This window comes from Alnus glutinosa, chromosome 7, assembly GCF_958979055.1.
Source record: "Alnus glutinosa chromosome 7, dhAlnGlut1.1, whole genome shotgun sequence".
Classification (NCBI taxonomy): domain Eukaryota; kingdom Viridiplantae; phylum Streptophyta; class Magnoliopsida; order Fagales; family Betulaceae; genus Alnus; species Alnus glutinosa.
The window spans coordinates 960,577-987,370 of NC_084892.1; the positions used below are offsets into that span (position 1 = coordinate 960,577).

The window sequence follows — 26,794 nt, forward strand, 5'->3', positions numbered from 1 at the left end:
AAAAAAAATGAAAGAAGATATGTAAAAAGAGAACGAAAAGGAAATGGAAACCAATATAAGGGAGCAGCTAACTCTTAGAAAAACATCAAGGAGACAGCAACACTAACAACGGACAAACATTACAAATGAACCAGTTTCGAAAAATATCTTAAGAATAATGCATTAAAGATTAGTGCCTGAATTTTCAATCTGACAACAACGTGCCTGCCTACACTATCTTAAGAATAATGCATTAAAGATTAGTGCCTGAATTTCCAATTTGACAACGTGACTGCCTACACTGTGGTGGAGCTAGTTCTGATTCCACGTCTACATGAAAAAATGAGCTCAACTGGTCAAAGCCAATACGCCATTCTCAGACCCAAAATTCATTGTTTTTTTCCTATGAATCTCTATTTTAAGATTTTTGTTTTTTTTACTATTTTAAAAAAAAATTATTTTCTCGTTTTAATACTGATTTTATTATCAGATTTCACCAAATTTTTGACAGAATCTTTATTTTATTTCACAGTTCAATTTTATATAATAATTAGACTTTTTCTGTTTTTTTGGAAAAAGTCAGTTTGCTTAGACTACGTAAGGTTGCCTTTGTGGACTTAACCAACCTTGGCAGCTAGCCTATGGATTGATGGTACGTACCCTCCAAAATTCTTGCGCAATCAATTACCATCCTCTACTGTCTTCCATCTACAGCATTATTCTTTTCAAATACCTTCTCTATATATTGGAGAGACGGCGAATTGATGTTGCAAATAGTTAAAATTACCGAAAATTTCATTTCTCACCTCTTTTTTTTTTTTTCATTATTTTTGTAACCATATATATTCATAAACTTGAAAAAATATTAATTTAGTGTATTTATTTTTCAGTTTTTCTTAAATTTTAATCATCCATTAAATCCTAACGGATATGTGTCAAAATTCTCAAAATATTTTTTTGTTTTTTTAGATGAAAAAAAAAATAATTGCATAGATTTAAGTGTTAGTCAAGATTTAACGGAATTTACAAAAATATTCTTGCTTAAATCTTTGATTTGATTTATTTTATTTTATTTTATTTTTTAAAAAAATAGTATTTAAAAAATTTGACAAAATTTAAACAAAAATCATAATGAAATGATGAAATTAAAAAAAAAAAAAAAAAAAAAAAGAAAAGAAAAGAAGAAGAAGATAGATAGTATACTAAATTTACACTTTCTAAAATTTAAAAATATAATTGTAAAAATAATGAAAGAAGAGAGCGGTAAGTGAAGTTTCCGTCGAAATTATCCACAACATCCAAACTTTCTGCCTGTGGGCTGTGGCCATGTGATTCTGTGAACCACATCATCTCCGAATAAACCAATATTCTTATGTAAGCTCTTGCATCAGCAGCAAAAGAGCAACTATTGGAGAGTCCTTTAAATCTTGTTATCTCAATCTCTTTGCCTCCCACCAGTTGCCATGGCTTCAGAACAGTAGCGGAGCCAGGGTTTTGATTTAGGGGGGTCAAAATTAAAAAATAAAATTAATTAAATATTAATTAAAAATATTAAAATATATAAGTAATGAAATAAATAATAATTCAACAAAATTTAATTATTATTTAAAATACATATATGTAACTTACAATTTGTTTTGTTAAGCCTAACATTAATTTATTCATTTATCCTCGACAAGACTTTATATTTTGAAATCGGTGCATGCCTGCATGATTTTGTCATATTTTAAAATAATGTTTTTTCAAATTGTGTTTTTGAAAAGTTATGGTGTTGACAAATTCCTTTTTATAGATATGTTTTTAGGATTTAGTCTTTTTCATTAAGATAGTAATCAGAACATTTTGTTCTTAAGCAAGAATCTACTCGTAGATTTGCTAAATAAATCTCGACACAACATCATTTAAAATTTGACTAGAGCTGAATGAAATTATTGTTGTTCTCCGTAATCTGAACTAAATACAATTATATATTTCATACAATTATAATATGTAATAAAAAGCTATATATTTAAAAACAATTAATTTAATTGAGCAATATAAATATAAGAGATTACATACATTTTTGTTATTTAAAAATAAATCAGTGTAAAATTTAATTACATACCTGAAATTTTTTGAAAATCTAAAATTTATCATTTTTTTTTTAAAATAAAAAATATTATTTTATGTCTAAATGATTTAATTTTCATGTTTTTTTTTTCTTTCTCCTAGTTATCAAAGTATTAAAAAAAGTCAAGAAAAAAAAAAAAAAAAAAACCATGTGTTTTGTCTCTTACGACCGTCACTCTTTTTGTTTTTTTGTCAAACTTATGACTGTCACTTAACCAACGTACGCAACGTTTCTCTTCTCCTTTAAGTTAGACGTTAAACGCATCGTTTCTCATTTAAGTTAGACGCATCGTTTTGGTAAGAGACTTGAGTTGTCTTCTTCCTTCGTCCTCTAGCCCTAACTCCCTAACCCTCTGAAAATCTGAAATACAGACACAATTACACAAATAATGGTGTGAAAAAAATAGGGGAACACAGACACAATTCCTTCGTCTTTCCAGTGCTATGAAAGATTTTTGCCCCTTAAATAGTAACTGAGGGTGGGCAACAAGGGGCGGAGGAAAACTTCTACAGGAGAAAAATAATAATTTTGGGGGCTGAGGGGGGGCATTTGACCCCCCTCGACCCCCCCTCCCTCCGCCCCTGCTTCAGAAGCTCAGCAGCTTCACTTTGTCTTGTTTCCATTGATGGCCCAAGGCCACATGATTCCAATGATGGACATTGCCAAATTGCTGGCGCAGCGTGGTGTGGTTGTCACCGTAGTCACCACAACACATAATGCTGCCCGTTTCGAACCAAGCATTGCTCGTGCAATTCAGTCTGGTCTCCAAATCCAAGTTATCCCACTTCACCTTCCATGTGAAGAAGCAGGAATACCAGAAGGGTGCGACAATCTCGACAAGCTTCCTTCACTACAATTGGCCATGAATTTCTTCACTTCAACTACCATGCTACAAAAGCCAGTGGAGAAGTTGTTTGAGGAGATGGCACCGCGACCAAGCTGCATAATCTCCGACATGTGCTTGCCGTGGACAGCTGATGTTGCTCGCAAGTTTCACATCCCAAGATTTTCATTCCTCGGAATAGGCTGCTTTTGTCTCTTGTGCTGGCACAATTTACGTGTTCACAAACCTCACGAGACCATATCCTCGGAGTCTGAATACTTTGTCCTGCCCGGCTTGCCTGATCATATTGAATTCACCAAATCTCAACTAGCTTTATCCGCCGATCCAGAAATAGAAAATTTTTGCAAGCTAACGGTAGAAGCTGACTTAGCCTCATACGGGGTTCTGGTTAATACTTTCCAGGAGTTGGAGCCAGAGTATGTCAAAGAATACAGGAAGACGAGAGAAGATAAAGTCTGGTGTATTGGCCCTGTTTCGCTTTGTAACGTGGACAATTTAGATAAGGCTGAGAGAGGTAACAAAGCCTCCATTGAAGAATACGAATGCTCGAAGTGGCTTGATGCTGGGGAACCCTGCTCTGTTCTCTATGCCTGCCTTGGAAGCCTGTGTAATCTTATAACTTCACAGTTGATAGAGCTGGGATTGGGCTTAGAAGCCTCAAAGAAACCATTCATTTGGGTCATACGGGGATCAGCAAAAAGCTCACAAGAATTGGAGAAGTGGATTTCAGAAGACAGATTTGAAGAAAGGATCAAAGGGAGAGGCCTTTTGATTCGGGGTTGGGCTCCACAATTACTCATATTATCTCATCCTTCGGTTGGAGGGTTCTTAACGCATTGCGGTTGGAATTCAACCATAGAAGCAATATGTGCCGGGGTGCCGATGCTAACATGGCCGCTCTTTGGAGACCAGTTTTTGAATGAGAAATTAGTAGTACAGGTGCGAAAAATTGGTGTGAGGGTTGGGGTGGAGGATACTGTAAAGTGGGGTGAAGAGGAGAAGACTGGGGTGTTGGTGGAGAAGGAAAATGTTAAGGCGGCCATAGACATGCTAATGGATGAAGGAGAGGAAAGAGAAGAGAGGAGGAAAAGAGCAAGAGAGCTTGGGGAGATGGCAAAGAGTGCAGTTGAAGATGGGGGATCTTCTCACAAAGACATGACACTGCTGATTCAAGAAATTATGCGACAAGCAAGTTGTGAAGAATCAACCCTAACAGACGTATATTAGAGATAGAGAGTTGTTTCTCTTCATTTCATATCAAAGTTGGCTTCGTTCAGTGTTAGAATATGGAAACTTTCCATATTTAGGTTTGATTTGATTTCCATATAAAGTATGTACCATTTAGGTTTGATTGTAATAAAATCTTAGAGATTTGAGTATTATTCTTGTATTCATGATTTGATTTCCACCATAATTTCCCTATTTAATCGATCGGGGTTATTTGTATTGTAATAATTATTGTAGCCTTCGTAGCAATTTTTAAGAGTGGACGTATTAAAGTTTGTTAACGAAATTTCTGGAGCTGATGATTTGGAATTCCGGGTCGACACGGTGTATCGCGGCTTACAAGGTCGGTGAGAATCAAGTAAGGGTTCTTCAAGTTTTCTGCAAAACAAAAGGGGTCGTCGGGGTGTTCCAGCAACGCCTCCTCCGACGATCAAGTTTGAATTGGTGAAGAAGTCTAGTCGGAAAGAAAAAGTGCATATATCTTTAGAAGAAGAAGATACCGCCTTTTTATATCAGAAAAACCTTTTATATGCCTACCCCTCTTAAATATCCTTCACGTCAACATTTATTACCTGAAGATGCCTTTCTTTTCCTTAATTAATTTGAGCCCGTGAACCCAGGCGTTTATGCCGGCTCATCCCTACTTTCTCTGATCGGCGGCGAATGATCATCGATTAATAAGACAAAAATATTAATTAGAGAGAAGTCTCCCACTTCATTCAAATAGCTCTGCTCGTAGCTGTAGACTCCAGCTCATCTCTCTACCATTTCGAGTTACGGCGGGAAATTCCTTAACAAAGTTGATCGCTACATCATGTTGGTACTTATCCTAGATATGATAGAAGCTTTAAAAAGCAAACCTTAGGCATATATTTATAGGCACTCTGATCCACTTCACATTGTATCATCAATGATTTAGTGTCATTATTCATATCCATGCGATTTAGTGAAAGGAAAAGAGAATAGGGAGAGAATAATAATACAAAGAGAATTCTCTCGGCTCGACACTGCGTTTACGACTCTACATTCAAAGGAGTGAGTGACTAATTTCACCATGTCAAAAAAATATATATATATATATACTATCCCCAGTTAAACCCCAACATGTTAAGTTGAAATTCTCCTCTTGTTTCGCATAATTACAATCTAAATCACCATGTCTAACAATATCATGACATAAACTTGAGTAATATATGGTTGAAATTACTCTTGTATCCCTCCTATTGGATATGTAATTAATTATTATTAAATTTTGATTAAAACGTACCTCATATTTTGAGAACACAAAAAAAAAAAAAAAAAAACTTCTAAAATTACTCCATAAACTTTGTTAATTGATTTTTTGTAAATTCATTAAAAGCATAGAGATGGAGCTCTTGGTCCACACTGAACAGCATCTTTTGATAGGCCATTGGATAAAAAAAAAAAAAAAAAAAAGAGGGAGCAAGTACGAAATCCAGCATTTATAAAAGACACAAATGAAGGTCACGTACGTGACCTTCTACTTAAGGTCACATTACCAGAATGCTTAAAATATAAATTTAATTATAGTATTGATGGATTGATTAGGCGTGCTCTCACATACCAAGAACAGGCATATATATAAAAGAAACCCTAGATTCATTAAGTCAAAATTTGTCACGTGAAATGATTTTTGTTTAACTTAATAGAAAATGCTGACAATCGGATAAGCTTTTAAGGGGTTACTATATAAAATTTGGAGAGGTGTAGGGAGAGTAAATGTAATTTTTCTCAAAAAATATCTTTTTTTTTTTTTTTTTTTCTAATTACAAAAATAATCTTTTAAGTCAGACACTACAAACCCAAATTCTTAAATAAATAATTAATTGATCAGCCCAATTAAGATAATAATTAATTACAACTAGAAAATTATAATGGTCTAATGTGTTTACCTACTTAAACATATCCAATAATTACCCAAATTAAAGTCAAAATTGCCTAAAAAAATTATCATTGTATACGTCCAGCGTCACGCTTTTGGCTTTTGGCTTTTACTTACGTAAATTTTGTTATGTTTTGCTCGTGTTTTTAGGAGCATTTTTGTTATTATAAATCCATTAGAAATCGTTATTGATTATAAGTCCTTATTAATTTGTAGGAATTCTTATTTATTTAAGGATTAAGAATCTTTATTTTTTATTTTTTTTAGGATTAACTTCTAGTGACCTTAGGATATTTTAGATTTGTAACCCATATAAAGTCATGATTTGGTATTCATTTTCATAATGTTCATCGAATAAAATTTTCGTAAAAGAGTTATTCTTTTTTTTTTTTTTTTAGTGGATTGTAATGATTTCCTAGCGGATTCCACTGCCCTATAAAGATGTCATGTATGACTTTGGTTACCCTACAAAGATGTCTTTATTGTCCTATAAAGAGATCATGTTACCCCTACATCTTCCATTGCATCAAATACTTCCCACCAAACAAAGGTTATCTAAACTCTTGCATCACCAGCAAAGTATACTGAGAGAAGAATAAGAAGCTTATCTCTGTAGAACCAGTCTCTTTGTGAAAATGTCAAACACAGACGCCATGGCTTCTGATCATCAAACCCACCAGCTTCACTTCATCTTGTTTCCTTTAATGGCCCAAGGCCACCTGATTCCCATGATAGACATGGCCAAAATGCTGGCACAACGAGGTGTGACTGTCACCGTAGTCATCATATCACATAACGCAGCCCTTTTGGAAAAGAGCATGGCTCTTTCAGTTGAATCTGGGCTCCATATTCGAGTTATCCTACTTCAGCTCCCGTGTCAAGAAGCAGGAATACCAGAAGATTGTGATACTATCGACAAGCTTCTTTCAAATGGTCTGTCCGCGACTTTCTTCACTTCAACTAGCATGCTGAAACAGAGAGTGGAGAAGTTGTTTGAGGAGCTGGCACCGCAGCCAAGCTGTATACTGTCCGACTTGTGCTTGCCGTGGACAGCTGATATTGCTTGCAAATTTCATATCCCAAGATTTTCTTTCCTTACAGTGAGTTGCTTCTGTCTCTTGTGCTTGCACAGTTTACGCATTCACAGCAAGGTTCTCGACAGGACATCCTCCGAGTCAGAGTACTTTGTCTTGCCTGGCTTGCCTGACCATCTCCAGTTCACTAAATCACAGCTAGCTTTTTCCAACGACCCAGATCCAGCAATGAAAAAATTTAACGAGCAAATGGTAGCAGCTGAACTAGCCTCATATGGGGCTATTGTAAATACTTTCCGAGAGTTGGAGCCTGCATATATTAAAGAGTATAGCAGGACAAGAAAAGGCAAAGTTTTGTGTGTTGGTCCTGTTTCACTTTGCAACAAGAACAAATTATGGAAGGCTGAGAGAGGTAACAAAGCCTCCATTGAAGCATATGAATGCTTGAAGTGGCTTGATTCTCAGAAAACCTGCTCTGTTGTCTATGCCTGCTTTGGAAGCCTATGTAATCTAACACCTTCCCAGTTGACAGAGCTCGGATTGGGCTTGGAAGAGTCAAACAAACCATTCATTTGGGTCATTAGGGAAGCAAAAAACTCAGAAGAACTGGAAAAGTGGATTTTAGAAGATGGATTTGAAGAAAGAGTCAAAGGGAGAGGCCTTTTGATTCGGGGTTGGGCTCCACAATTACTGATATTATCGCATCCTTCAGTTGGGGGGTTCTTTACACATTGCGGTTGGAATTCAACCATAGAAGCAATATCTACTGGGGTGCCAATGCTTACATGGCCGCTATTTGGAGACCAGTTTATCAATGAGAAACTTGTAGTGCAGGTACTAAAACTTGGCGTGACAATTGGGGTGGAGGATCCTGAAAAGTGGGGTGAGGAGGAGAAGACGGGGGTGTTGGTGGAGAAGGAAAATGTTAAGGAAGCCATATGCATGCTTATGGATGAAGGAGAGGAAGGAGAACAGAGGAGGAAAAGAGCAAGAGAGCTCGGGGAGAAGGCAAAGAGAGCTGTTGAAGATGGGGGATCATCTCACCAAGACATGACACTACTTATTCAAGATATCATGCTGCAAGCAGGTTGTGAAGAATCAGCTTAACACAAGCATATGAGAGCGTTTTTTCCCCCCTTCCACTACATAAAAACGTGCGTTTTGTTGAATGTTAATTTGGTCTTGGTTGAGTTTTGAAATGTGTTTTTTTTTTTTTGGAAAAAAACAAATTGATTTTGGTTTCATCGCTAATTCTATGGTTGAATAATGTTACATCATTGTCGACGTCGTACTTAACCCGTATATATATATATATATAATTCATCGCTACTGCTGCAACCACAACTCGAAGACAGACAAAGTAAAAGAGACAAAAGGTCACATGGCCAGAATGCGTCAAACATAGTTTAATGGCATTGAGGCATCAACATGCTCAAACATTACAATCAATCCAACGAAGCACACACATTAACATGTCTTTTATTAGACAATCCAATACACCAAGAAAGAGGCACAAGAGAGATCCTCATCCCTGTATTGATCTAAATTTGAATCTTATCTATGTTTCACTTTCCACTCTCGGCAACAACCCCACATAGGAATGGCCAGCAGCTTCACTTCGTGATGATACCGTTGATCTCCCCAGGACACCTTATTCCCATGACTGACATGGCCAGGCTATTTGCCGAACGTGGTGCTGTCATCACAATAGTCACAACTCCCCTTAATGCCATCCGGCTCAGACCAGCCATCAGCCGTGCCAATGAATCTGGGCGCTGTATCCGGCTTCTCCAGCTCCAGTTTCCACTCCATGAGGCCGGCTTGCCAGAAGGGTGTGAAAATATGGATGCAATCCCCTCACGCAGTTTATTTAGGAACTTCTATGCTGCTGCTAGTAAGTTGCAGCAACCACTAGAACAATTGCTTGAAGAGATGGAACCCCGCCCGAGCTGCTTAATAGCCGATAACAACCTTGCTTGGACAGCTGATGTTGCTGACAAGTTCCATATACCAAGACTTTTGTTTGATGGGACAAGTTGTTTCAATCTTTTGTGCTGTCATAATCTGCAAGCATCCACGTTCCTCGAGAGTGTCTCTGGTTCAGATCAGCCCTTTACAGTGCCTGGTTTACCTGATCAAATTGAATTAACTAAAGCACAACTACCATCGGGCTTTAATCCGAGCATGCATGATTTTAGAGATCTTCAAGCAAAGATAAGAGCTTCTGGGGAAAGAGCTTATGGCGTGGTGGTCAATAGTTTTGAGGAGTTGGAATCAGAATATGTTAAAGCGTATCGCAACGCAAAAGGAGATAAATCAGTTTGGTGTATTGGCGCAGTGTCACTGTCCAACAAGGCAGACTTGGACAAGGCGCAGAGAGGTAACAGCTCCTCAATCGATGAAAACCAGTGCCTGAAGTGGCTTGATTCATTGCCTCAGAGCTCTGTTGTTTATGCTTGTCTCGGAAGCCTTAGCCGCCTTCCGCCTTCACAACTAATAGAGCTTGGTTTAGGCTTAGAAGCGTCCAACAGTCCATTTATCTGGGTGCTTAGAGGAGATGAAAATGGTGGAGAGATGGAGAAGTGGATCTTAGAGGAAGGATTTGAAGAGAAGACGAAAGGGAGAGGCCTTTTGATCCGGGGTTGGGCTCCGCAAGTACTGATCTTGTCACTCCCTGCAATTGGAGGGTTTTTGACACATTGCGGTTGGAATTCGACGCTGGAAGGGGTTTGTGCTGGCGTGCCAATGGTAACATGGCCTATTTTTGCTGAACAATTTTTTAATGAGAAGTTGGTTGTACAAGTTTTGAAGATTGGGGAGAGAGTGGGAAATGAGATAGCTGTTCCGTTAGGGGAGGAAGGGAGGTATGGAGTCTTGGTGAATAAGGAGCAGGTTAGGGAGGCTATCGGAAAGATAATGACTGAAGGGAAAGAAAGGGAAGACAGAAGAGAGAGATCAAGCAAGCTTGCAGAGATGGCAAAGAAGGCAACAGAAGAAGGGGGATCTTCTTACCTTGATATTACATTGTTAATGGAAGATATTAGGAAACTAGCCATAGGCCATCAAGCTTAAAGTCATTAGCCATTTGTGGATGCATTATCTCTACTATAATAGCATTCTCAATTGGGAAATGATCTGCACACTACTCTTCCACAACATTTTCACAACACGCCTACGTGGCATTAATATTTTATTGTTTTTTTTCTCTTTTCGTTCACGCTGCTAGAAATGAGTCACCCACACTGAAATCTCTCAAATTTCAAATTTCGCACCAAGACCTCTCTCTCTCTCTGAAATCTCTCTGCCCGTACAGATCTGAAATCTCTCTGCCCGTGGAGCGTCGTCCGTCGTCCGGCGCTTGCTTCCGTCGTCCGGCGCTTGCTTCCGTCGTCCGGTACTTCCAACGCTGCCCAGTCCGTCGTCCGTCGCCCGTCGTCCAGCGCCCGTCGTCCAGCGCCCGTCGTCGTACAGATCTGCTCTCCAGTCAGTAACGTCGCCGGCTTCTCTCTTGGCGGTAGGCGTCCTCCGTCGTCCCCACTCCGGTAGATTTGGCGGCCGGATCTGTCTCCGGCGACGCCCATAAAAAAGGATCTCTCTCTCTTTGGCCGGATCTGTTGCTACAAATAAAAGGGGTGAATTTCCTCTCTCGCCGGCCACCAAGACCCACCGACCGCCACCCATCGGAGCAACCCCCTCCCTCTCTCTCGCCGTGTTCCTGTTGTAAGTTTTCTGCTTCTCTCTTTTCATGATTTTCGCCACCCATCAGAGCACCATCTATAGCTGTTTGGTGCTAAAGTTTAGGCTTTTGTTGGATTTTTTAAGTGTTGGGGAATGTCCTCTTCCTTTCAAAAATTAGCAAAACCCAATGAAACCCATAAGAAAAACTCAATTCTGTAACACAAAAATATCATAACTTTTTAATGGGTGTCAACGAGAATAGAGAAGAGTGGGATTTACAATAATTTGGTACCTTAGAGGCTTTTGTTTAAGTCATGGTTTTGCAAATTGAATTGTTTTGGTGAGTGAATCTCACGGTTTTGAAGAATCTTGTTGAAACTATCGACTTTTGCATGTACAAAAGCAGATTCTTTTGGTTTAAAATCCATTTTTTTTTTTTCGGTTGGATCTGCTATAAGGCAGATTTAGTTTAGAGCTTTGAATCAACTAATGTAGAAAGTTTGTTTAGATTGGTTGAATGGAAGTTTTTGTTTTCTTCACAGCAAGTTTTGACAATTGTTTCTTTTTTATTCATCTAAAAAAACATAATGGTCTTCTTGTTTTTGCTTAAATGGGTCAATTTTTTATATTGGGTTTATCTTAGTTCCTGAAAGCTATTTGTGAGAATTGTATATGTAGTTGCTCATTGTAATCTTGTGTGTGGATGATGAGGTTCGAGAATGGATTTGGGGTTTCTCTCTTTTTCTTTTATGTTTTCCTCCTTTTTTTCGTTTGCATTGATGATGCGTCCTGCAAAAGCTTATTTTGGTCTCTGTCTGTATTTTCAGGTATTCATGAAGTAAGTTGACACAACCTGAGTGCAGGGTACTGTTAATGTTAGATTTTTTTATCAAAACATTGTTGCTGTTGTGGGAATATGAATTGCTAAGTTTTTTTTTTTTTCAATTACAACATGATGGTGTAGTGTAATTTATTTGTTCTTACTTTTTCCCGGTGCCAATTTCATTCTCAAGTTTGGAATAATGTATATGGCTTTGACATGAGTTGCATCAAGAAGCAAGCCTTGATGGAGCCCCTTGTCGACACAGTTGATCAGAATCAAATTTTTACGATCTGCGAGCTACTTAAGGTGGGAATTACAGGGGCATGCTGACACAAACATATGAAATAATATTAGATATTGTTTGATGGTAGATTTAGTTTGCTTTTCGTTTTTGCTTTCTGATTGATCCTTATGATGGTGGTTACTTTGCTTTTTGGCTAATGTAAGTTCATTTGCTTCCCTTCATTCAGGTAATGGATATCTCCAAGATGGCTCCTGGGGATGCTTCCTTCACTGCTCCTTTCCAACTTGTGGTAGAACGTGATGATTACATCCATGCTCTTTTGCAAGTGTCATAAGTTGACAGGCTTCTCCACATTTTATTGTTTGGATTAAGTTTTGTTGTGGTACATGTAATGATTCAAACTGTATATGGTTTAAAGGAAAAAGCATTTCTTTATTTAATATATTTCATTCTTGGCGATGGAACTAGTGTATTTCATGCAGAAAACAGCGTTCTTGTCCCATAAATTTGGTGATTTTCACATGAATACGTGATCATGGCTGAATATTTGGTGATCAATATTTTTAGACATTACTATTCTACATTAATTTACATACCAAAAAGAACACTGGTTTTCGTTTGTATTTTAAACTATACCTTTGGTTGGGGGGTACTACAAACAATGAAAGAGAACCAAAGCTAACCAAAAAGCAAAAAGACAACAAGATGCTTAAGCAGATTCTTCAAAACTGAATGAACATCTAACAACACTTGTAGAGCTTATCCATTATCCAACATTACAATATAAAAATTTCACTATATCCTAGTTACATATAATTCTATAAACAAAATTAAAAAAGGCTAAAGCAGCATGATATTGTTTCATCATTGATCGGTACTTCTTTTATGAGATGGTCAGCAGTGCTTGAAATTTCTGTGAATGCTTCGAGCCATTGAAGAGAAAAAGATCTAAAAGATCCTGCAAAAAACAACCAATAAAGCCAAACCCCTTTTTTACAGAATATTGTAACATAACTTCCAGATGCAAAAAACAACCAATAAAGCCAAACCCCTTTTTTTGAGGTCGATTGAAAGGCATGATAAAAAAAAAAATAAAAAAAATAAATAAATAAATAAAAATGCTGGCTACATATAGTATACATTCTAAATATGCTGCATTGGTTCCTCCAAACACTTAATTGGTGATCGAAGGGAAGGAAATGTAGGAAAAGAAAAAAGTTGCAACTTACAAAGAGTTAAAGAACACAACTTACAATGATATCCTGAACTCATTGTAAATTGCATTCTTGATCAGTTTGATATTGGAACCACCATGTGCAAAAAGAAAAAGAAAAAAGGCACATATTCACACCGCAAGGAATCATTGTGTCTAGAACTCAGTTACTATCGATTTGAACAAACTATAGCATAGTTAAATAATAACACAAACCATTGCACCATGAAAGTTGAAAAAAATAATCACTAAATACCAAATTACAGCATAACAAAACACAACCATGGATCCAATACCCTGCTTTAACAAATCCCTTCATGGAGTTTGAAAAATATGAACAAGGAAGGTTTGTATGAATTTGCTCCAATTGCTAATATGTTGAACTGATTTGAAATAATTTTTTTTTTTTTTTTAGATGAATAAAAGCTTTCATAGAACAATCAAATTATTGAAGAAAAAAAAAGATTATCCAGCACTCTTATTCTCTATTCATTTGACAACAAACTAATCAGTACGAAAAATCTGATGACATATATAAATGATTAATTTGTTGCATTATTGGGCATATATATTTTTTATTTTATTTTTTCATCTTATCTGAGTTCCAAGCAAAAACAACATGGCATACTTGTAACTTCTTAATTAGAATAAATTGACATTGTAACCTATAGGGAATTAACCACATAGAAAATTCTATCACAAACCAAAACTCTCTTCTGGCACTGCCAAACATACACTTCATTTGGTTATTAAGAAAACGTAGAGGAAGAAAAATATTCAAAATAGATTTATGAAAGCTATTAAGATTATTTTAGTATTCAATCATACAAGCAAAGTGCCAATCATAGGATTGAGAAAATTAATAGCGACCCAGATATATACTACCTTAATTTACATCAAAAGACCTACAAGAATGTTTAAAAAATTGAATGTGTTATTTTATATAATTCTCTAAATCGCAAATACTGCTTAATGAAACCAAAACAATATAACTCACCATAAAAGAAGATGGTTTACGAGCAACATAAACTTTTTTAAAAGTTTTTTTTTAAAAAAATTCACAATTATGCAGGAGCCACTTCAAAATTTCGCTTAAAGAATTAAAGGGCTTGTGGGGCTACGGCCCCCACTGGCCCTAATGTGGCTCCGCCACTACACATAAGGAAGTGAAAATGAGTGTATTATTAGTCTTTTTTTAATAAAATATTAACCTCTCATTAGTTCATTTATAATAATATTAACCTCTCATTAACCTATCTGTAAGCATGAACAAATGTGTGTATAATTAGTTGTATGTATAGTAGTGGGAGTCAAAATTTGAAGCCATTGGCCGATTTATTGTAGCAGAAGACAAGAAAGAGAAGCTCAATCAAGTGGCCAAAAACAAGGCAATTTCGTGATAAGCATCATTTCCATTTTCCAATCCCACACGCATAATTTTCACAAACACTGTTCTGTTTTACTCGTAATTTCTTGTGCGTAGCCAGTAAATTAGTCCAAATCCACGAAAATCTACAAAATTTCTGAAATCTACTAGCCAGCTCAGTGGAGCATTTTATCAAGCACCTTGTGTGCAATGGAAAAACAACCCAAAAATTATAATAAAGCAAAATGCAAAGCAAAACAACAAAGCTGCAAAACCATAGTTCACGTAGCAGCCAAAACAAAAAAAGAACAAAAAAACCCCAAATCAAAATTTCAAACAGAATGTAGCAGCAAAAAAGAAAAAAAAAAAAAAATACCTGCCCGCCGGAGAGAAGATCTGCCGGAGACAGAGCTGGACTGGGATGAGATCTGCCGGACGACAGAGGACGCCGGACGCCGGACGCCGACAGAGAACGGCGAAGAGAAGGGCGGACGTCGGACGCCGAGAGAGAACGGCGAAGAGAGGGAGCCCGCCGGAGAGAGAGAGAGAGAGAGCTGGAGAAGTAGAAGAAGAAGCGGGCGCTGGAGAGAGAGATTTGTGGAGAGGATCTGCCGGAGCTGGAGAGGATCTGCCGGCGACGGGATCTGCACGGAGAGAAATTTGAGAGAGAGAGGGACTGGGCAGTGGCTCGGTTGAGGGAAATTTTGATTTTCCCTCTCTCGCATGTCTTCTTCTAGCCGCAGGAACCAAAACACAAAAAAAAACAATAAAATATGCTTGCCACGTAGGACTGTTGTGTGAGAGTTGTGAGGCTTTTGTGTATAGATCATATCTCTTCTCAATTTCCTCTGTTTTTGTTGTTGAGAAAGTTGATCCATTAACTCATAATCAACATTTTCCCTTTATTTAGCGGGGGTAATATGGTTTTATACTTATTTAATTTGGTCAAATGTTGGAGGACTTATCACTGGTAACCCAGATGAACTCTAAAAGTGAGGATTCATTTGCAAGAGTCATCATTCTGACCTCCATTAATTTTCAGTCTTGTAAAGCAAATAAGCAAGAAATTTTTTCTCAAACATTTTTTGGCCCTTTAATTTATTTATTTCTCCATTTTTTTCCCCCTCTTTCTGGGTAAGGAAAGAGAGTGGGAAGAAGGGGTACGCTGCTTCCACGTGCTTGCTATACAAATTTTGAAAAGAATTGAAGGAGGTTCAAGAATTTATATACACATAATTTAGATTGTACTTAAGTCACGTAGAATATTTAGAATCGTTAGGTATTACCATGCTCTCCAACCGACATCCATGACGACTCACTTTATCGAGATTGATCCAATAGAAATTATTTATCTTTTGGTGACTTCACTCATTTATTAATATTCATTGATTTAATACTATGATCATACATTATACCAAGAAATTTTCTTCTAGCCTAAAAGTCGCCCCCATGTAACTTGACTACAAAGTCACGAACTCATTTGATTCTATGCTCGATACGGTGATTGGCTATGATATATACTAAAGGATGCAAACCTTTATAGAACTCACCTTTAAAACCGATTTAAAAAGCCGGACTATCCAGAAAATTATATACAGTTTATTAACATATACTTACTGCCATATTTGTTTTTCTGGACTTCTTTTCCCAAGACTAGCCGATGAGTTAGCAACTTAGCACAAAAGCCAGGATTAGGATTATCCTGATCATCCCGACAGCCAACCCAACTGGATCCCACTTGGCCTCTTCTAGCGCCCAACAGCCAGGATTAATTAGGATTATCCTGATCATCCCGACAGCCAACCCAACTGGATCCCATTTGGCCTCTTCTAGCGCACGATGCTTTGTTGGCGTTGAATTAAGCCAGCTACATGTTGCAACACTAGTCTCTTTCTGCCATACATAGATCTAAAAAATCTAAACACTATCAGTCAAACATCATCATCTCTATTCTCTATGTAGCAGTTACCTTCACAACACCCAAGGGCCAAGAAGATGAGTTTTTAAACTCCATTAATCTAATTTTCTATATATGCTCTTAACGCTTCAGCGCACCGAAAATAGTCAAGACACCAAGAAAACTGCTACTTATCCCACATTGCAACAATGGCTTCCGAACCTGATCAGCTTCACTTTGTTCTGATACCGTTAATGGCACCGGGCCACCTGATCCCCATCGTAGATATGGCCAGGATATTGGCACAGCGTGGTGTGACTGTCACCATCGTCACTACACGCCTTAATGCCGCCCGACTCAATATTACAATTGATCGAGCCATCGAATCAGGGCTCCCAGTCCGGCTTCTCCAACTCCGGTTCGCATGCACCGAGGCCGGGTTGCCGGAGGGATGTGAGAACTTAGAGGCTCTCCCCTCACGAGAGCTGTCCAAGAATTTCTTCCATGCAGCTAGCATGTTGCAATACCCAGTTGAACAGTGCTTGAAAGAGCTTCAACCTCGTCCAAGTTGCATCATCTCCGACAGATATCTTCCCTGGACAGCTGATATTGCTCGAAAGTTTCAGATTCCGAGGCTCGTTTTCGATGGGACAAGTTGCTTCGCTAACACATGCTCCCACAACATACAAGTTTCCAGGATTTACGAAAAGGTTTCTGAGTCGGAGTCCTTTGTTGTGCCTTGTTTGCCTCATCGAATAGAATTGACTAAGGCTCAATTACCAGACGTCTTCAATCCAAGCACGTTGCACTTGAACGACTTGCAGCAGGAAATTGAAGCTGCAGAAATGGCAGCATATGGAACAATTCTCAACACTTTTGAGGAGTTGGAACCAGAATATATCAAAGAATATAGAAAGGTGAAAGGAGGTAAGGTTTGGTGTATTGGCCCAGTGTCACTGTACAACAAGGATACCTTAGATAAGTCTCAAAGAGGCAACAAATCCTCAATAGATGAAATCCAGTGCTTGAAGTGGCTTGATTTATGGCCTGCATGCTCTGTACTTTATGCTTGTCTTGGAACCCTCAGTTGTCTTGAGCCTAAGCAACTGATTCAGTTAGGACTGGGCTTAGAAGCTTCTAACCGTCCATTCATATGGGTTATAAGAGAAGGATACAAATCAGATGAACTCGAGAAGTGGATTTCAGAAGAAAGATTTGAGGAGAGAACGAAAGGAAGAAGCCTTTTGATCCGCGGTTGGGCTCCACAGGTATTGTTTAATCATCGTTTGTCTCAAATCCTAATTTAATCATTCAATTTATATTCTTGATACTCATCTTTCATATGTGGCTCAAACTCTTCTCCATTCTGCTCTGAAATCAGGTTAAATCACTATTTATTCTTAACCCTCAGCTTTCATATGTGGCTCAAACTCTTTTCCATTCTTTTCTGATATCAAGTTAAATTACCATTTACCTGGAACAGATTTAATCATTTAATTTATCAGGTACTAATACTATCTCACCCAGCCATCGGAGGGTTCTTGACGCACTGTGGTTGGAACTCTACACTGGAAGGGGTATGTGCAGGAGTGCCGATGATAACATGGCCTCTGTTCTCTGAGCAATTCTACAATGAGAAATTTGTTGTCCAGGTGTTGAGTATTGGTGTGAGTGTGGGGGCTGAGTATGCTGTAAAGTGGGGGGACGAAGAGAAGTATGGGGTTATGGTGAAGAGTGAGGATGTAAAGAAGGCCATTGATCTGCTGATGGATGAAGGTGATTGGGAAGGAGAGACGAGAAGAAAAAGAGCCAGAGAAGTTGCAGAGATGGCAAACAAGGCGGGAGGAGGATCTTCGTACCAAAATATTACACTGCTGGTCGAAGATATCAGGCAACATGCCACTGCCAACAAAGTTAAGACGTGCTTGTGACAATGGGTGCCTAAAACTACAATCAGCTGATGGTCTTTTGTTGTATCAAACAGTAGTATTGAAATGTGATTGGGAAGTCCATGTTAATTGGCATAATAAAAAATATCAATGCCCTTGGTAGAACTAGACCATCTCATTGGTGTTAATTGTTCTCTCTTTACCTCAATCCTTTTCTCGTAGGAAGGAAACTCATGTTAGCCCAAACATTGCTGGGATCAGTCGATCGTCATTGTCTTTAGTCATATTTTAACCATTGCTTGTTAGAGGATAAACCTCTGCAGCAAGTCATCCACAGTATCAGCACATCTCTTTTTTGATGAATAAAAACCCTTCATAAGCTCAAAACTCAACATCCTTACACTCCAGTTAAAACTGGATACAAAACCTGCATAGGACAATCCCCAAGCAAGGAAAACTACTTGAACAGAAAAAAGAACCTGCTAAACCACTACCAATATCAGCACATCTCTACATCAACTCTACTGCATCAGCACATCTCTGCATCAACTCCTCATCCACGGCAGCACATCTCTACATCATCAAGTTACCATTGCAGAACACACAAGTCACAGCCAAGCCATACCTCTGATCTCTTGCCATTCCTCAACCCATACCACCATGTAATCAGCCTTTAGTTTATCTCTTTGTACTCTGGTCTTTACCCTTTCTTATAAGTCTATATATTAGCTTATTTTGTAACCAAACAAGCAATGAAATCAAGCAAGATGTAGTTGTTAATTTTACCTTGCTGTTCTCTTCTTCTTCGCTTCTATCTTCTATCTTCTTCTCCTTCTCTATTATTTTTCTATCATTGCTAACAAATTATGAGTCACGTAATTGATGCAACTTTGGCCGCATCTCATGCTTACAATCTCTTCGTTCTATCCTTATTACTTATTAGTTATATGATTAAGGAAAAACTAATCTTACTCACCTCTAACTTGCACTCAAATTGCAATGCCTTAATCAACCTTAAAATGTTGCATTGACCCCCTTATATTACTTGGGCTTTTCACTTGGTCTCTGCCTTCAGAGTTTTTGTTAATTTGGATGTCCTGGGAAACAAGCCTGGGGGGAGACCCACAGCTAGCCTGACCGCGGATTTGGAGGTGACCCACAGCCGACTATAAGTCTCCTCCCAAAGTTTGAGGGGTAGTTTCTCCTATGATTAATTACAATCAATTCAATAGTTTATGAAGAAGTTGGACCAATATTCGATCCTTTGCATTTAAATATTACCACGTCAAAAGGGAAAAGCAAACTGATGATAACAATCTGATCGATTCACATGGCCTGCAATTATTAAATATGAATTGTTCCGTATAAGCCTATGATAGACATGGCCTACAAGAATTAAATATGAATATTTCTGTATAAGCCTATGATAGACATAGTTCTGCAATAAAAATTAATGGCTTCTTCAGCGTCTCCCCAGCTTCACTTTCTTTTGATTCCTTTGATGTCCCAAGGCCACCTTATACCTATGATAGACATAGCCAAAATGCTGGCACAGAACAACGTTATAGTAACCATAATCACCACACCGCTCAATGCCATCCGATTTAGCGATACCATTGACCGCGCAGTAAAATCTGGGCTATCCATCCGAATTCTGCAGCTTCACCTCCCATGCGCAGAGGCTGGCTTGCCAGAAGGATGCGAGAACCAGGACTCTCTCCCTTCGCCAAGCTTGATGAAGAATTTTATGACCGCGATGAGCATGTTGCAGCAACCGCTAGAACACTTGCTTGAAGATCAGCTAAAACCCTCTCCAAGCTGCATAATATCTGATAAAAATCTCGCTTGGACGGCTGACACCGCCCTCAAGTTTCGTCTTCCAAGAATTTTATTCGATGGAACAAATTGTTTCAATCTTTTGTGCACTCACAATTTACACAAGTCCAAGGTCTACGAAACTGTTTCCAGTTCAGAGCTTTTTGTAGTGCCCGGGTTGCCGGATCGAATTGAATTCGCAAGAGCTCAGCTTCCTCGAGCCTTCAATCCAGGCTCGAACCTGCAAGATATGAAGGTTGTTCGTGAAAAGATAAGGGAAGCTGAAGCAGGAGCTTTTGGAGTACTGGTCAACAGTTACGAGGAATTGGAACCAGCATACGTCCAGGAATACCGGAAGACTATAGGAGGAAAAATATGGTGCATTGGCCCGGTATCTCTACGCAACAAGGACAACTCCGACATGTCTGAAAGAGGTAATATTAAATTACCATTTATTTCAAAAGCGAAATTTTCCCTGAATTTAATCATCTACCTTATATTCTAATTAACAGGCAAGAAGGCCTCCACTGATGAAAAGCAGTGCTTGAGGTGGCTTGATTCATGGCCGCCGAATTCTGTGATTTATGCATGTTTAGGAAGCCTGAATCGCCTTGTACCCTCACAATTGATAGAGCTCGGTTTAGGCTTGGAAGCATCGAGGAGGCCATTCATCTGGGTTATACGAGGCGGATATAAAAGAGAAGAAATGGAGAAATTGTTATCAGAAGATGGTTTTGAGGAAAGGGTAAAAGGAAGAGGCTTCTTGATCTGGGGTTGGGCACCACAAGTGCTGATTTTATCGCATCCAGCCATTGGTGGGTTCTTAACACATTGTGGCTGGAACTCGACAGTGGAAGGCATTTGTGCCGGCGTGCCGATGGTAACATGGCCTTTGTTTGCTGAACAGTTTTTCAATGAGAAGTTTGTCGTGCAAGTGTTAGAGATTGGTGTAAGGGTGGGCGTTGATGTGGTCGTGCACTGGGGGGATGAAGAGAAGTTTGGGGTGCTGGTGAAGAAGGAGAATGTTAAGGAAGCTGTAGAAAAGGTAATGGGTGAAGGAAAAGAAAGAGAAGAGAGAAGAGAGAGAGCAAGAAAGCTTGAACAGATGGCAAAGAAGGCAATTGAAGAGGGGGGATCTTCTTACATTAACGTTAAATTACTTGTTGAAGACATCATGCAACTGGTAAAAAAGCAATCAAATACTTGCTAATTGCCTTTGTGCAATTAAAACAAGTAAGAAACTTGTATGTTTCTTTTTCTTTTTCTTTTTGTAATTTTATCCTTTATGTTTTGGTTAAGTACTAGTGGAACTGTTTCACAAAGCAAATCTTAGAGGAAGAAAGTGGCACTTATTGGCAAGACACTCTGAATTACATAAATAAGTACTTACTAATTTATCTATTTTCTTCACTTTTATTTTGGAGAATCCAAAAGGAAACTATGATTCTTGAATTAATTTTTTCTTTTCTTTTTTTTTTAGAGAGATTGATACATTGTAGATTCTTTTTAGTGAGTCCATAATATAGCATGTTGAGATCAATTCTAAAACTTAAGCTTGTGGGTTTGAGCCCGTTAAGGATAAAAATCATTTGTGAGAAATATTTACTTGTATTTCCTAAATTAAAGGATTTAGAAAATTCGATTACCGTAGATTACGAGATTTGTTAACCCTAATTTAAGGTATGTTTGTATTTGAAATTATTTAAAAAGATATGATACGTTTACAATATTTGTGCAACCCTAACTTTTTTAAAAAAATTAATCATTGGAGCGTAAGACCCACATATCTCTTATTTAAACCATATGTAAATCTCTATAAATTGAACCTTGTACTCAAATCAAATATGAAAGAAATATATAGCATATAAGGCTTTTAATGTGTGGATGTAGGTCATGATCGAGCCGAACCACTTTAATCTCTGTGTCTTTCTCTCTTCTCATTATCTCTTTAGACTATTATAAGATTCTATAGAGCCCAACTATGTGATATTAATCACTCGCATTTATAACATCTTTTCAATGTGGGCTCAAACCTTTCTATACTCATATACTGATCATCAATTCATCGTTCACGTGTAAGTCTATCACCACATTGACTTCCCCTCCAACAGAAGATTTTTATCAATATTATAAATTATCTTCAAGATCACTTATGAGTTATGCGAGTTTGTTCGCGCCACACATCTTTGTCCTTACTTCAAGGACTAGTTATTGTTTGTCCTTGTGCCATGAATTTTTTTCCCCCTTATTCTTGGAACCCTTGTTCATATCTGCACGTTGCATCTTTGTCCCTGGCCTACTCTAAGGATCCTTGTATCATGGGTCTTTTTCTAGTTAACAATTGCTTGAATTGGTTTTTGTTTTGATAGATTCCGCCTAAGAATTATTCTCTTCTATTCAGCTTTAGAGGCTTCGTGGTGTCATTTCTTTCTTTCTAATTTCTTTTGTATTGTGTAAAAAAAAAAAAAAAAAAAAAAAAAAATGGGCTTGTCTGGGGAACACATACGTACGATCGATCGTCGATCTGATTCCTCAATTTCCGCAAACTCTCCAAATTCTAATGGCTAATGATCGAAAAACCAAATCCTTAATTAATTCACTTTGCTTTGCTCCCCCAACTTATCCTACGGCCGGCCACCTGATCCCCATATGGTAGACTGCATGGCCAAGCTACTAGCACTGTATGGTGTCACCGTCACCATAATCACCAACCCCCGTCAATGCCGCTCGAACGAAACCGATCATAGATCGGGCCTCCAGCTCCGGGCTCCACGTCCATCCAACTTCTTCAAGTTCAATTTCCATACGCTGATATTGGATTGCCTCAAGGATGCATGTGAAAGCATGCCTCCTTACAGGCATTATAGCATGTATGCTATACAACCACAAGTGGAGCAAATCTTGGTCGAACTAAAGCCTCATCCAAGTCGTTGCTTAAGTTCGGACAAATTTCTTTCATATATATATGGGTTGAAAGAGGAGGCAATTCACAAGTTGGAAGAGCTTCCAGAGATGGCCAAGATGGAAATGGAAGAAGGGGGTCTTCGGATGCGTTTGGGATTGTGATTTCATAGACCAAAAGTGCGATTTTAAACCAAATCATAGAAAATGAATCGTTAGAAAAATACATTTTTAAAAAACGTAGAATTTTAAAGGTTTCGGCCTCCTTCACCGAAATCCTGTACAAATGGCCAGATTCCGGCCAGCTTCGCTGGAATCCTTCCAATCCAAATTCCGGCAAAACTGGTCGGAATCCTGTCGGTCAGTAACTGAATCTCTTCATCAATAGTTTTTTCGTACGAGCTAAACGCCAGAAAATATTTTTAAGGAAATCATTTTTTCTGAAAAATGTTTCGTTGAAAATATTTTACACAAAAATCATTTTACGTCGAAACAAACGGAGCATCATATTTATATTCACGTGGTCATGTATGTGAGACTGGTGAAATCCATATGGACCATAACTATTTAATTAATGGTGACACAAAGTGATGAAGAGAGCGATGGAAGTAGGAATAATCATATAATTAATTTGTATATTTTGCATTTTATATTTTGTACATGAAGTAACTTGCCATTTGTAAAACTGCTCACAAAAAATAGATCAATATTGTGGAACTATAATGGGATAAAATAGAGTTCATAAAATCTCTGAAATTTGGCTGTATTTTTTACAAAATGAAATTAAACTAGAACACCCTTGTAATTTTTACTCTAGCAAGGGAAGTAGTTTTATCGAACCAAAATTATCAAATCGTATGATTATAATTGTCCAAAAATTAACGGCCATGATCTAATTGCTTCAAGCTATTTTATGCTTCGAGTCAGATGTGACTCGATCTCTCGAGCACATTGGAGCCAGATATGTTGTGAGATAACGGCCAAAGATTCCATGGAAGCCAAAATCTTGGATTATTCTTCAACTTGCGAGCGACATGTGAGGAATGTAAATAATATCACTATCGTCTCAGCATGTCCAAATACATTTGAATGTGAAGACTCCTCTTTAGTGCATAATACTAGTCACCGTCCAACTCCTTCAACAAACTCAGATACAAGACTCCTAGCTAATAGATAATATCTTTAGATAGAATTCTGTAAATTCAAATATAAAGATATTTGAATTCTGTTTTCAATTCAAATTTATAGATAAGATTATCTCTAGATAAGATTTATGATTGTAATTCAAATTCTAGATAGGTTGTAACTAATTTGAAGATCCTGTAATTTTTTCCTCTTTATTGACATTACTAAACATCAATAGCAAGCTAGGCCTAGACTTGAACTCTTCTAGCTAGCCGCTTTCAAAGCTAGGCCTAGACAAGGCACATGAGGTCTATTAAAGGTTGTAGTATGCAATCAAAAAAGATATAACTTTCAAAATTATTTTAATCTAGGAATAATTTTAAAAGGCTATATCAGGAAAAAATAACCCATCATCCTTTAAAAAGTGGCTTCAACTCTTATCTTTCCCACAAGAATATCATCCACGGCTTCCCAAATTCACTTTCTTCTTGTTCCGTTAATGTCCCAAAGCCATCTCATTCCCTTCACAGACATGGCCAAACTACTTGCATGCCGTGGCCTAAAGGTTACTATTATCCTTACACCCCTTAATGCAACCCGGCTCAACACAATCCTTGATCAAGCAAAAGCCTCCAACCTCAACATTCAATTCCTTTCACTACCGTTTCCTTGCCAACAAGCTGGCTTGCCTGAAGGGTGCGAGAACATGGACACCCTCCCATCTCCCGACTTAGTTCCACAATTTTTTGAAGCAAGTAACATGCTTCAGGACATTCCGAGGAAGGAGTCCGGGGAGTACCTTCGGCTTCAAACTCCTTAGTAAAAGGCTCATCTTGGGGGGTGCCAGCTTCTTCATCCCTCTCTTCAAGAGATTCACCACCTGAAGCAGCGGGCTCTTGACGCACCTCCTCGGCATCAGAAGGTCTTATAACCGCCTTGCCCCACATCCGCTCGGCCTCCAAGATCTTTTCAGCAATTCGGTCCTGGGCTGTGAACTTCCGCTTTCTGGCCGGATGTTTTACCCTGCGCGTGGCTTGTATGTCTCGGGCCTTAGGAACCGTTTCATCTCCTTCTCCAGATCTCCCTGGTTCCGGGGCAATCACTGTCGAAGTTCTGAGAGGAGGTTCCTCAAAAGAAGTTTCTGCACTCTGTTCACCCTGATACGATGCCTCGGAGCCAGACTCATCCCTTAAAGCAAAGGAAGGAGCAGCACTAGCTTCTGGTGTAGGAGAAACTTTTGGAACGAAACCCCGAAAACTTGCAGACCCCTCTTCAACGTTCACTCCAGATGATGGTACCGAATGAGGAGTTCTTCTTGCACCCAAGGCAGCTAGAGGAATGTTCTGTTTCTTCCGCAAAGGGACATCTTCGGGAACTTCTTCGAAACTTTTAAATGGCCTCTTCTTAGTAACAGGCCTCGGAGATGGAGGGGCATCGTTCCTCTTCTTAATAGCCCCTCTCTTGGTAATAAGCTGTTTGTCTCTCGGGATGTCGTATCCGAGAAACCGCCTTAAGTTCTCCTCAGTGACAAGATTGTCAAAATCAACTTCCTCAAATTTGTCAGCCTTGACCCTAGCTGCGGACCACCCACTTATCTTCTTGACATCCTCCTGGTCGGATACGCTGAGTGAAGGGGAGTCGCTTCAGTCAGGTCGTAGCAATTGCCAGGTCCGAGGCATCCTACGGTTCTCGGGCAGAAGAGTACCTTCAGGGCATTCCCACTCCCCAGAAACTCTGAAAAATTGCATTTTCCAGAATTTGTTGTTTGTTAGCCCACTCTTGAGCTTGATGAAGACAGGCGGGTGACGAACACACAGTTCAATCATCCCCTCTGAAGTTTGCCTCGGTCTGTAGATGTTGAAAAACTGCAGGATATCCATCTCCTTCTTTAGCACGAGCCTCCAAAGGATGTACGAAGCGAACAAATACCTCTAGGCATTAGGCATGATCTGACTGGGTGCAACCATCAGAAAAAGGACGAAATCCCGAGCAATCTCCGGAAATGGCAACCGGAGTCCAGCAAGAAACATCCTTTCAAACAAGGTGATGTCGCCGCCATCAATAAGCCGAGCTCCAGGTGCTTGATAGAACATCCTCACTGTTGGAGGAATTTCGTAGTTCAGACGAAGAACACCCTCATGCTTCGCAAAAAGGGCGGTTTCCACCCTACTCTCCAGGGGAGAGAGATCCACGAAGCCGTTGGACCTTTTTGTCCGAACCCGAGATGTAGCAGGAACAGTCGAAGCAGCCTTTTTAGGAGCCATTGAAAAAAGAAGAAAAGAAGAAACAGAGGATACAAGGAAAGAAAAAAGTCCAAGAAGAAGGCAACAATGGAGGATCGAGAGAGAGAGAGAATAAGTAAATGACGAGGAATGAACAGTGAAAGTGTTCAAAACTTTAAATACCCCCTCCCCTACATGTCCAAAATATCAAAAGGCACCATCATTTCAAAATTTCCGAAATTGAAAAGGCGTGCGTTCCGTATTCAAGAATTAAATGCGCTACCTCGATAGTACCGTTTCATGATGACAAAGGACGGCGGTTCAGAGCTGACGTCGTCATTGAAAAAAGAAGCGGCAAGGTTTAAATGTTTGAACTGTTGAAAAGACGTGCCCTTCACTGTAGCAGGTACAGGTTGGCAGGTTTGAATAATTCTCTTATTTTCATTTATTTCTGAAATTAGAGAATTAGGGGGGTAACTGTTAGGGATAAAATTAACCCTAGAGACACGTGGATTCAGAAACAT

At 38.7% G+C, this 26,794-nt stretch overlaps 5 protein-coding genes and 2 long non-coding RNA genes across 7 annotated transcripts; 6 read left to right on the forward strand and 1 right to left on the reverse strand.

The window, feature by feature from the left end:
- Positions 1-2,669: 2,669 nt before the first annotated feature.
- Positions 2,670-4,341, forward strand: LOC133873911 (UDP-glycosyltransferase 73C11-like). Its single transcript, XM_062311714.1, has one exon. The coding sequence runs from the start codon at positions 2,715-2,717 to the stop codon at positions 4,158-4,160; it is 1,446 nt and encodes a 481-aa protein (XP_062167698.1). The 5' UTR covers positions 2,670-2,714; the 3' UTR covers positions 4,161-4,341.
- A 2,224-nt stretch (positions 4,342-6,565) lies between these two features.
- On the forward strand, positions 6,566-8,369 carry LOC133873523 (UDP-glycosyltransferase 73C11-like). The gene has a single exon (XM_062311236.1). The coding sequence runs from the start codon at positions 6,699-6,701 to the stop codon at positions 8,202-8,204; it is 1,506 nt and encodes a 501-aa protein (XP_062167220.1). The 5' UTR covers positions 6,566-6,698; the 3' UTR covers positions 8,205-8,369.
- A 159-nt stretch (positions 8,370-8,528) lies between these two features.
- Positions 8,529-10,216, forward strand: LOC133873522 (UDP-glycosyltransferase 73C4-like). Its single transcript, XM_062311234.1, has one exon. It carries the CDS (start codon positions 8,658-8,660, stop codon positions 10,167-10,169), a length of 1,512 nt encoding a protein of 503 aa, XP_062167218.1. The 5' UTR covers positions 8,529-8,657; the 3' UTR covers positions 10,170-10,216.
- A 131-nt stretch (positions 10,217-10,347) lies between these two features.
- On the forward strand, positions 10,348-12,276 carry LOC133874102 (uncharacterized). The gene is made up of 3 exons (XR_009901206.1): positions 10,348-10,817; positions 11,603-11,904; positions 12,069-12,276. It is a non-coding gene; the product is annotated as an uncharacterized LOC133874102 (long non-coding RNA).
- Positions 12,277-12,548: 272 nt separating this feature from the next.
- LOC133874280 (uncharacterized) lies at positions 12,549-15,255 on the reverse strand. Its single transcript, XR_009901232.1, has 2 exons — positions 14,798-15,255; positions 12,549-12,800 (listed from the first exon to the last, which is right to left on the reverse strand). It is a non-coding gene; the product is annotated as an uncharacterized LOC133874280 (long non-coding RNA).
- Positions 15,256-16,403: 1,148 nt separating this feature from the next.
- On the forward strand, positions 16,404-18,992 carry LOC133873045 (UDP-glycosyltransferase 73C25-like). Its single transcript, XM_062310757.1, has 2 exons — positions 16,404-17,586; positions 17,824-18,992. The coding sequence occupies exons 1-2, from the start codon at positions 16,528-16,530 to the stop codon at positions 18,247-18,249; spliced, it is 1,485 nt and encodes a 494-aa protein (XP_062166741.1). The 5' UTR covers positions 16,404-16,527; the 3' UTR covers positions 18,250-18,992.
- Positions 18,993-19,660: 668 nt separating this feature from the next.
- On the forward strand, positions 19,661-21,423 carry LOC133873674 (UDP-glycosyltransferase 73C3-like). The gene is made up of 2 exons (XM_062311416.1): positions 19,661-20,456; positions 20,535-21,423. Exons 1-2 carry the CDS (start codon positions 19,661-19,663, stop codon positions 21,230-21,232), a joined length of 1,494 nt encoding a protein of 497 aa, XP_062167400.1. The 3' UTR covers positions 21,233-21,423.
- Positions 21,424-26,794: the final 5,371 nt, after the last annotated feature.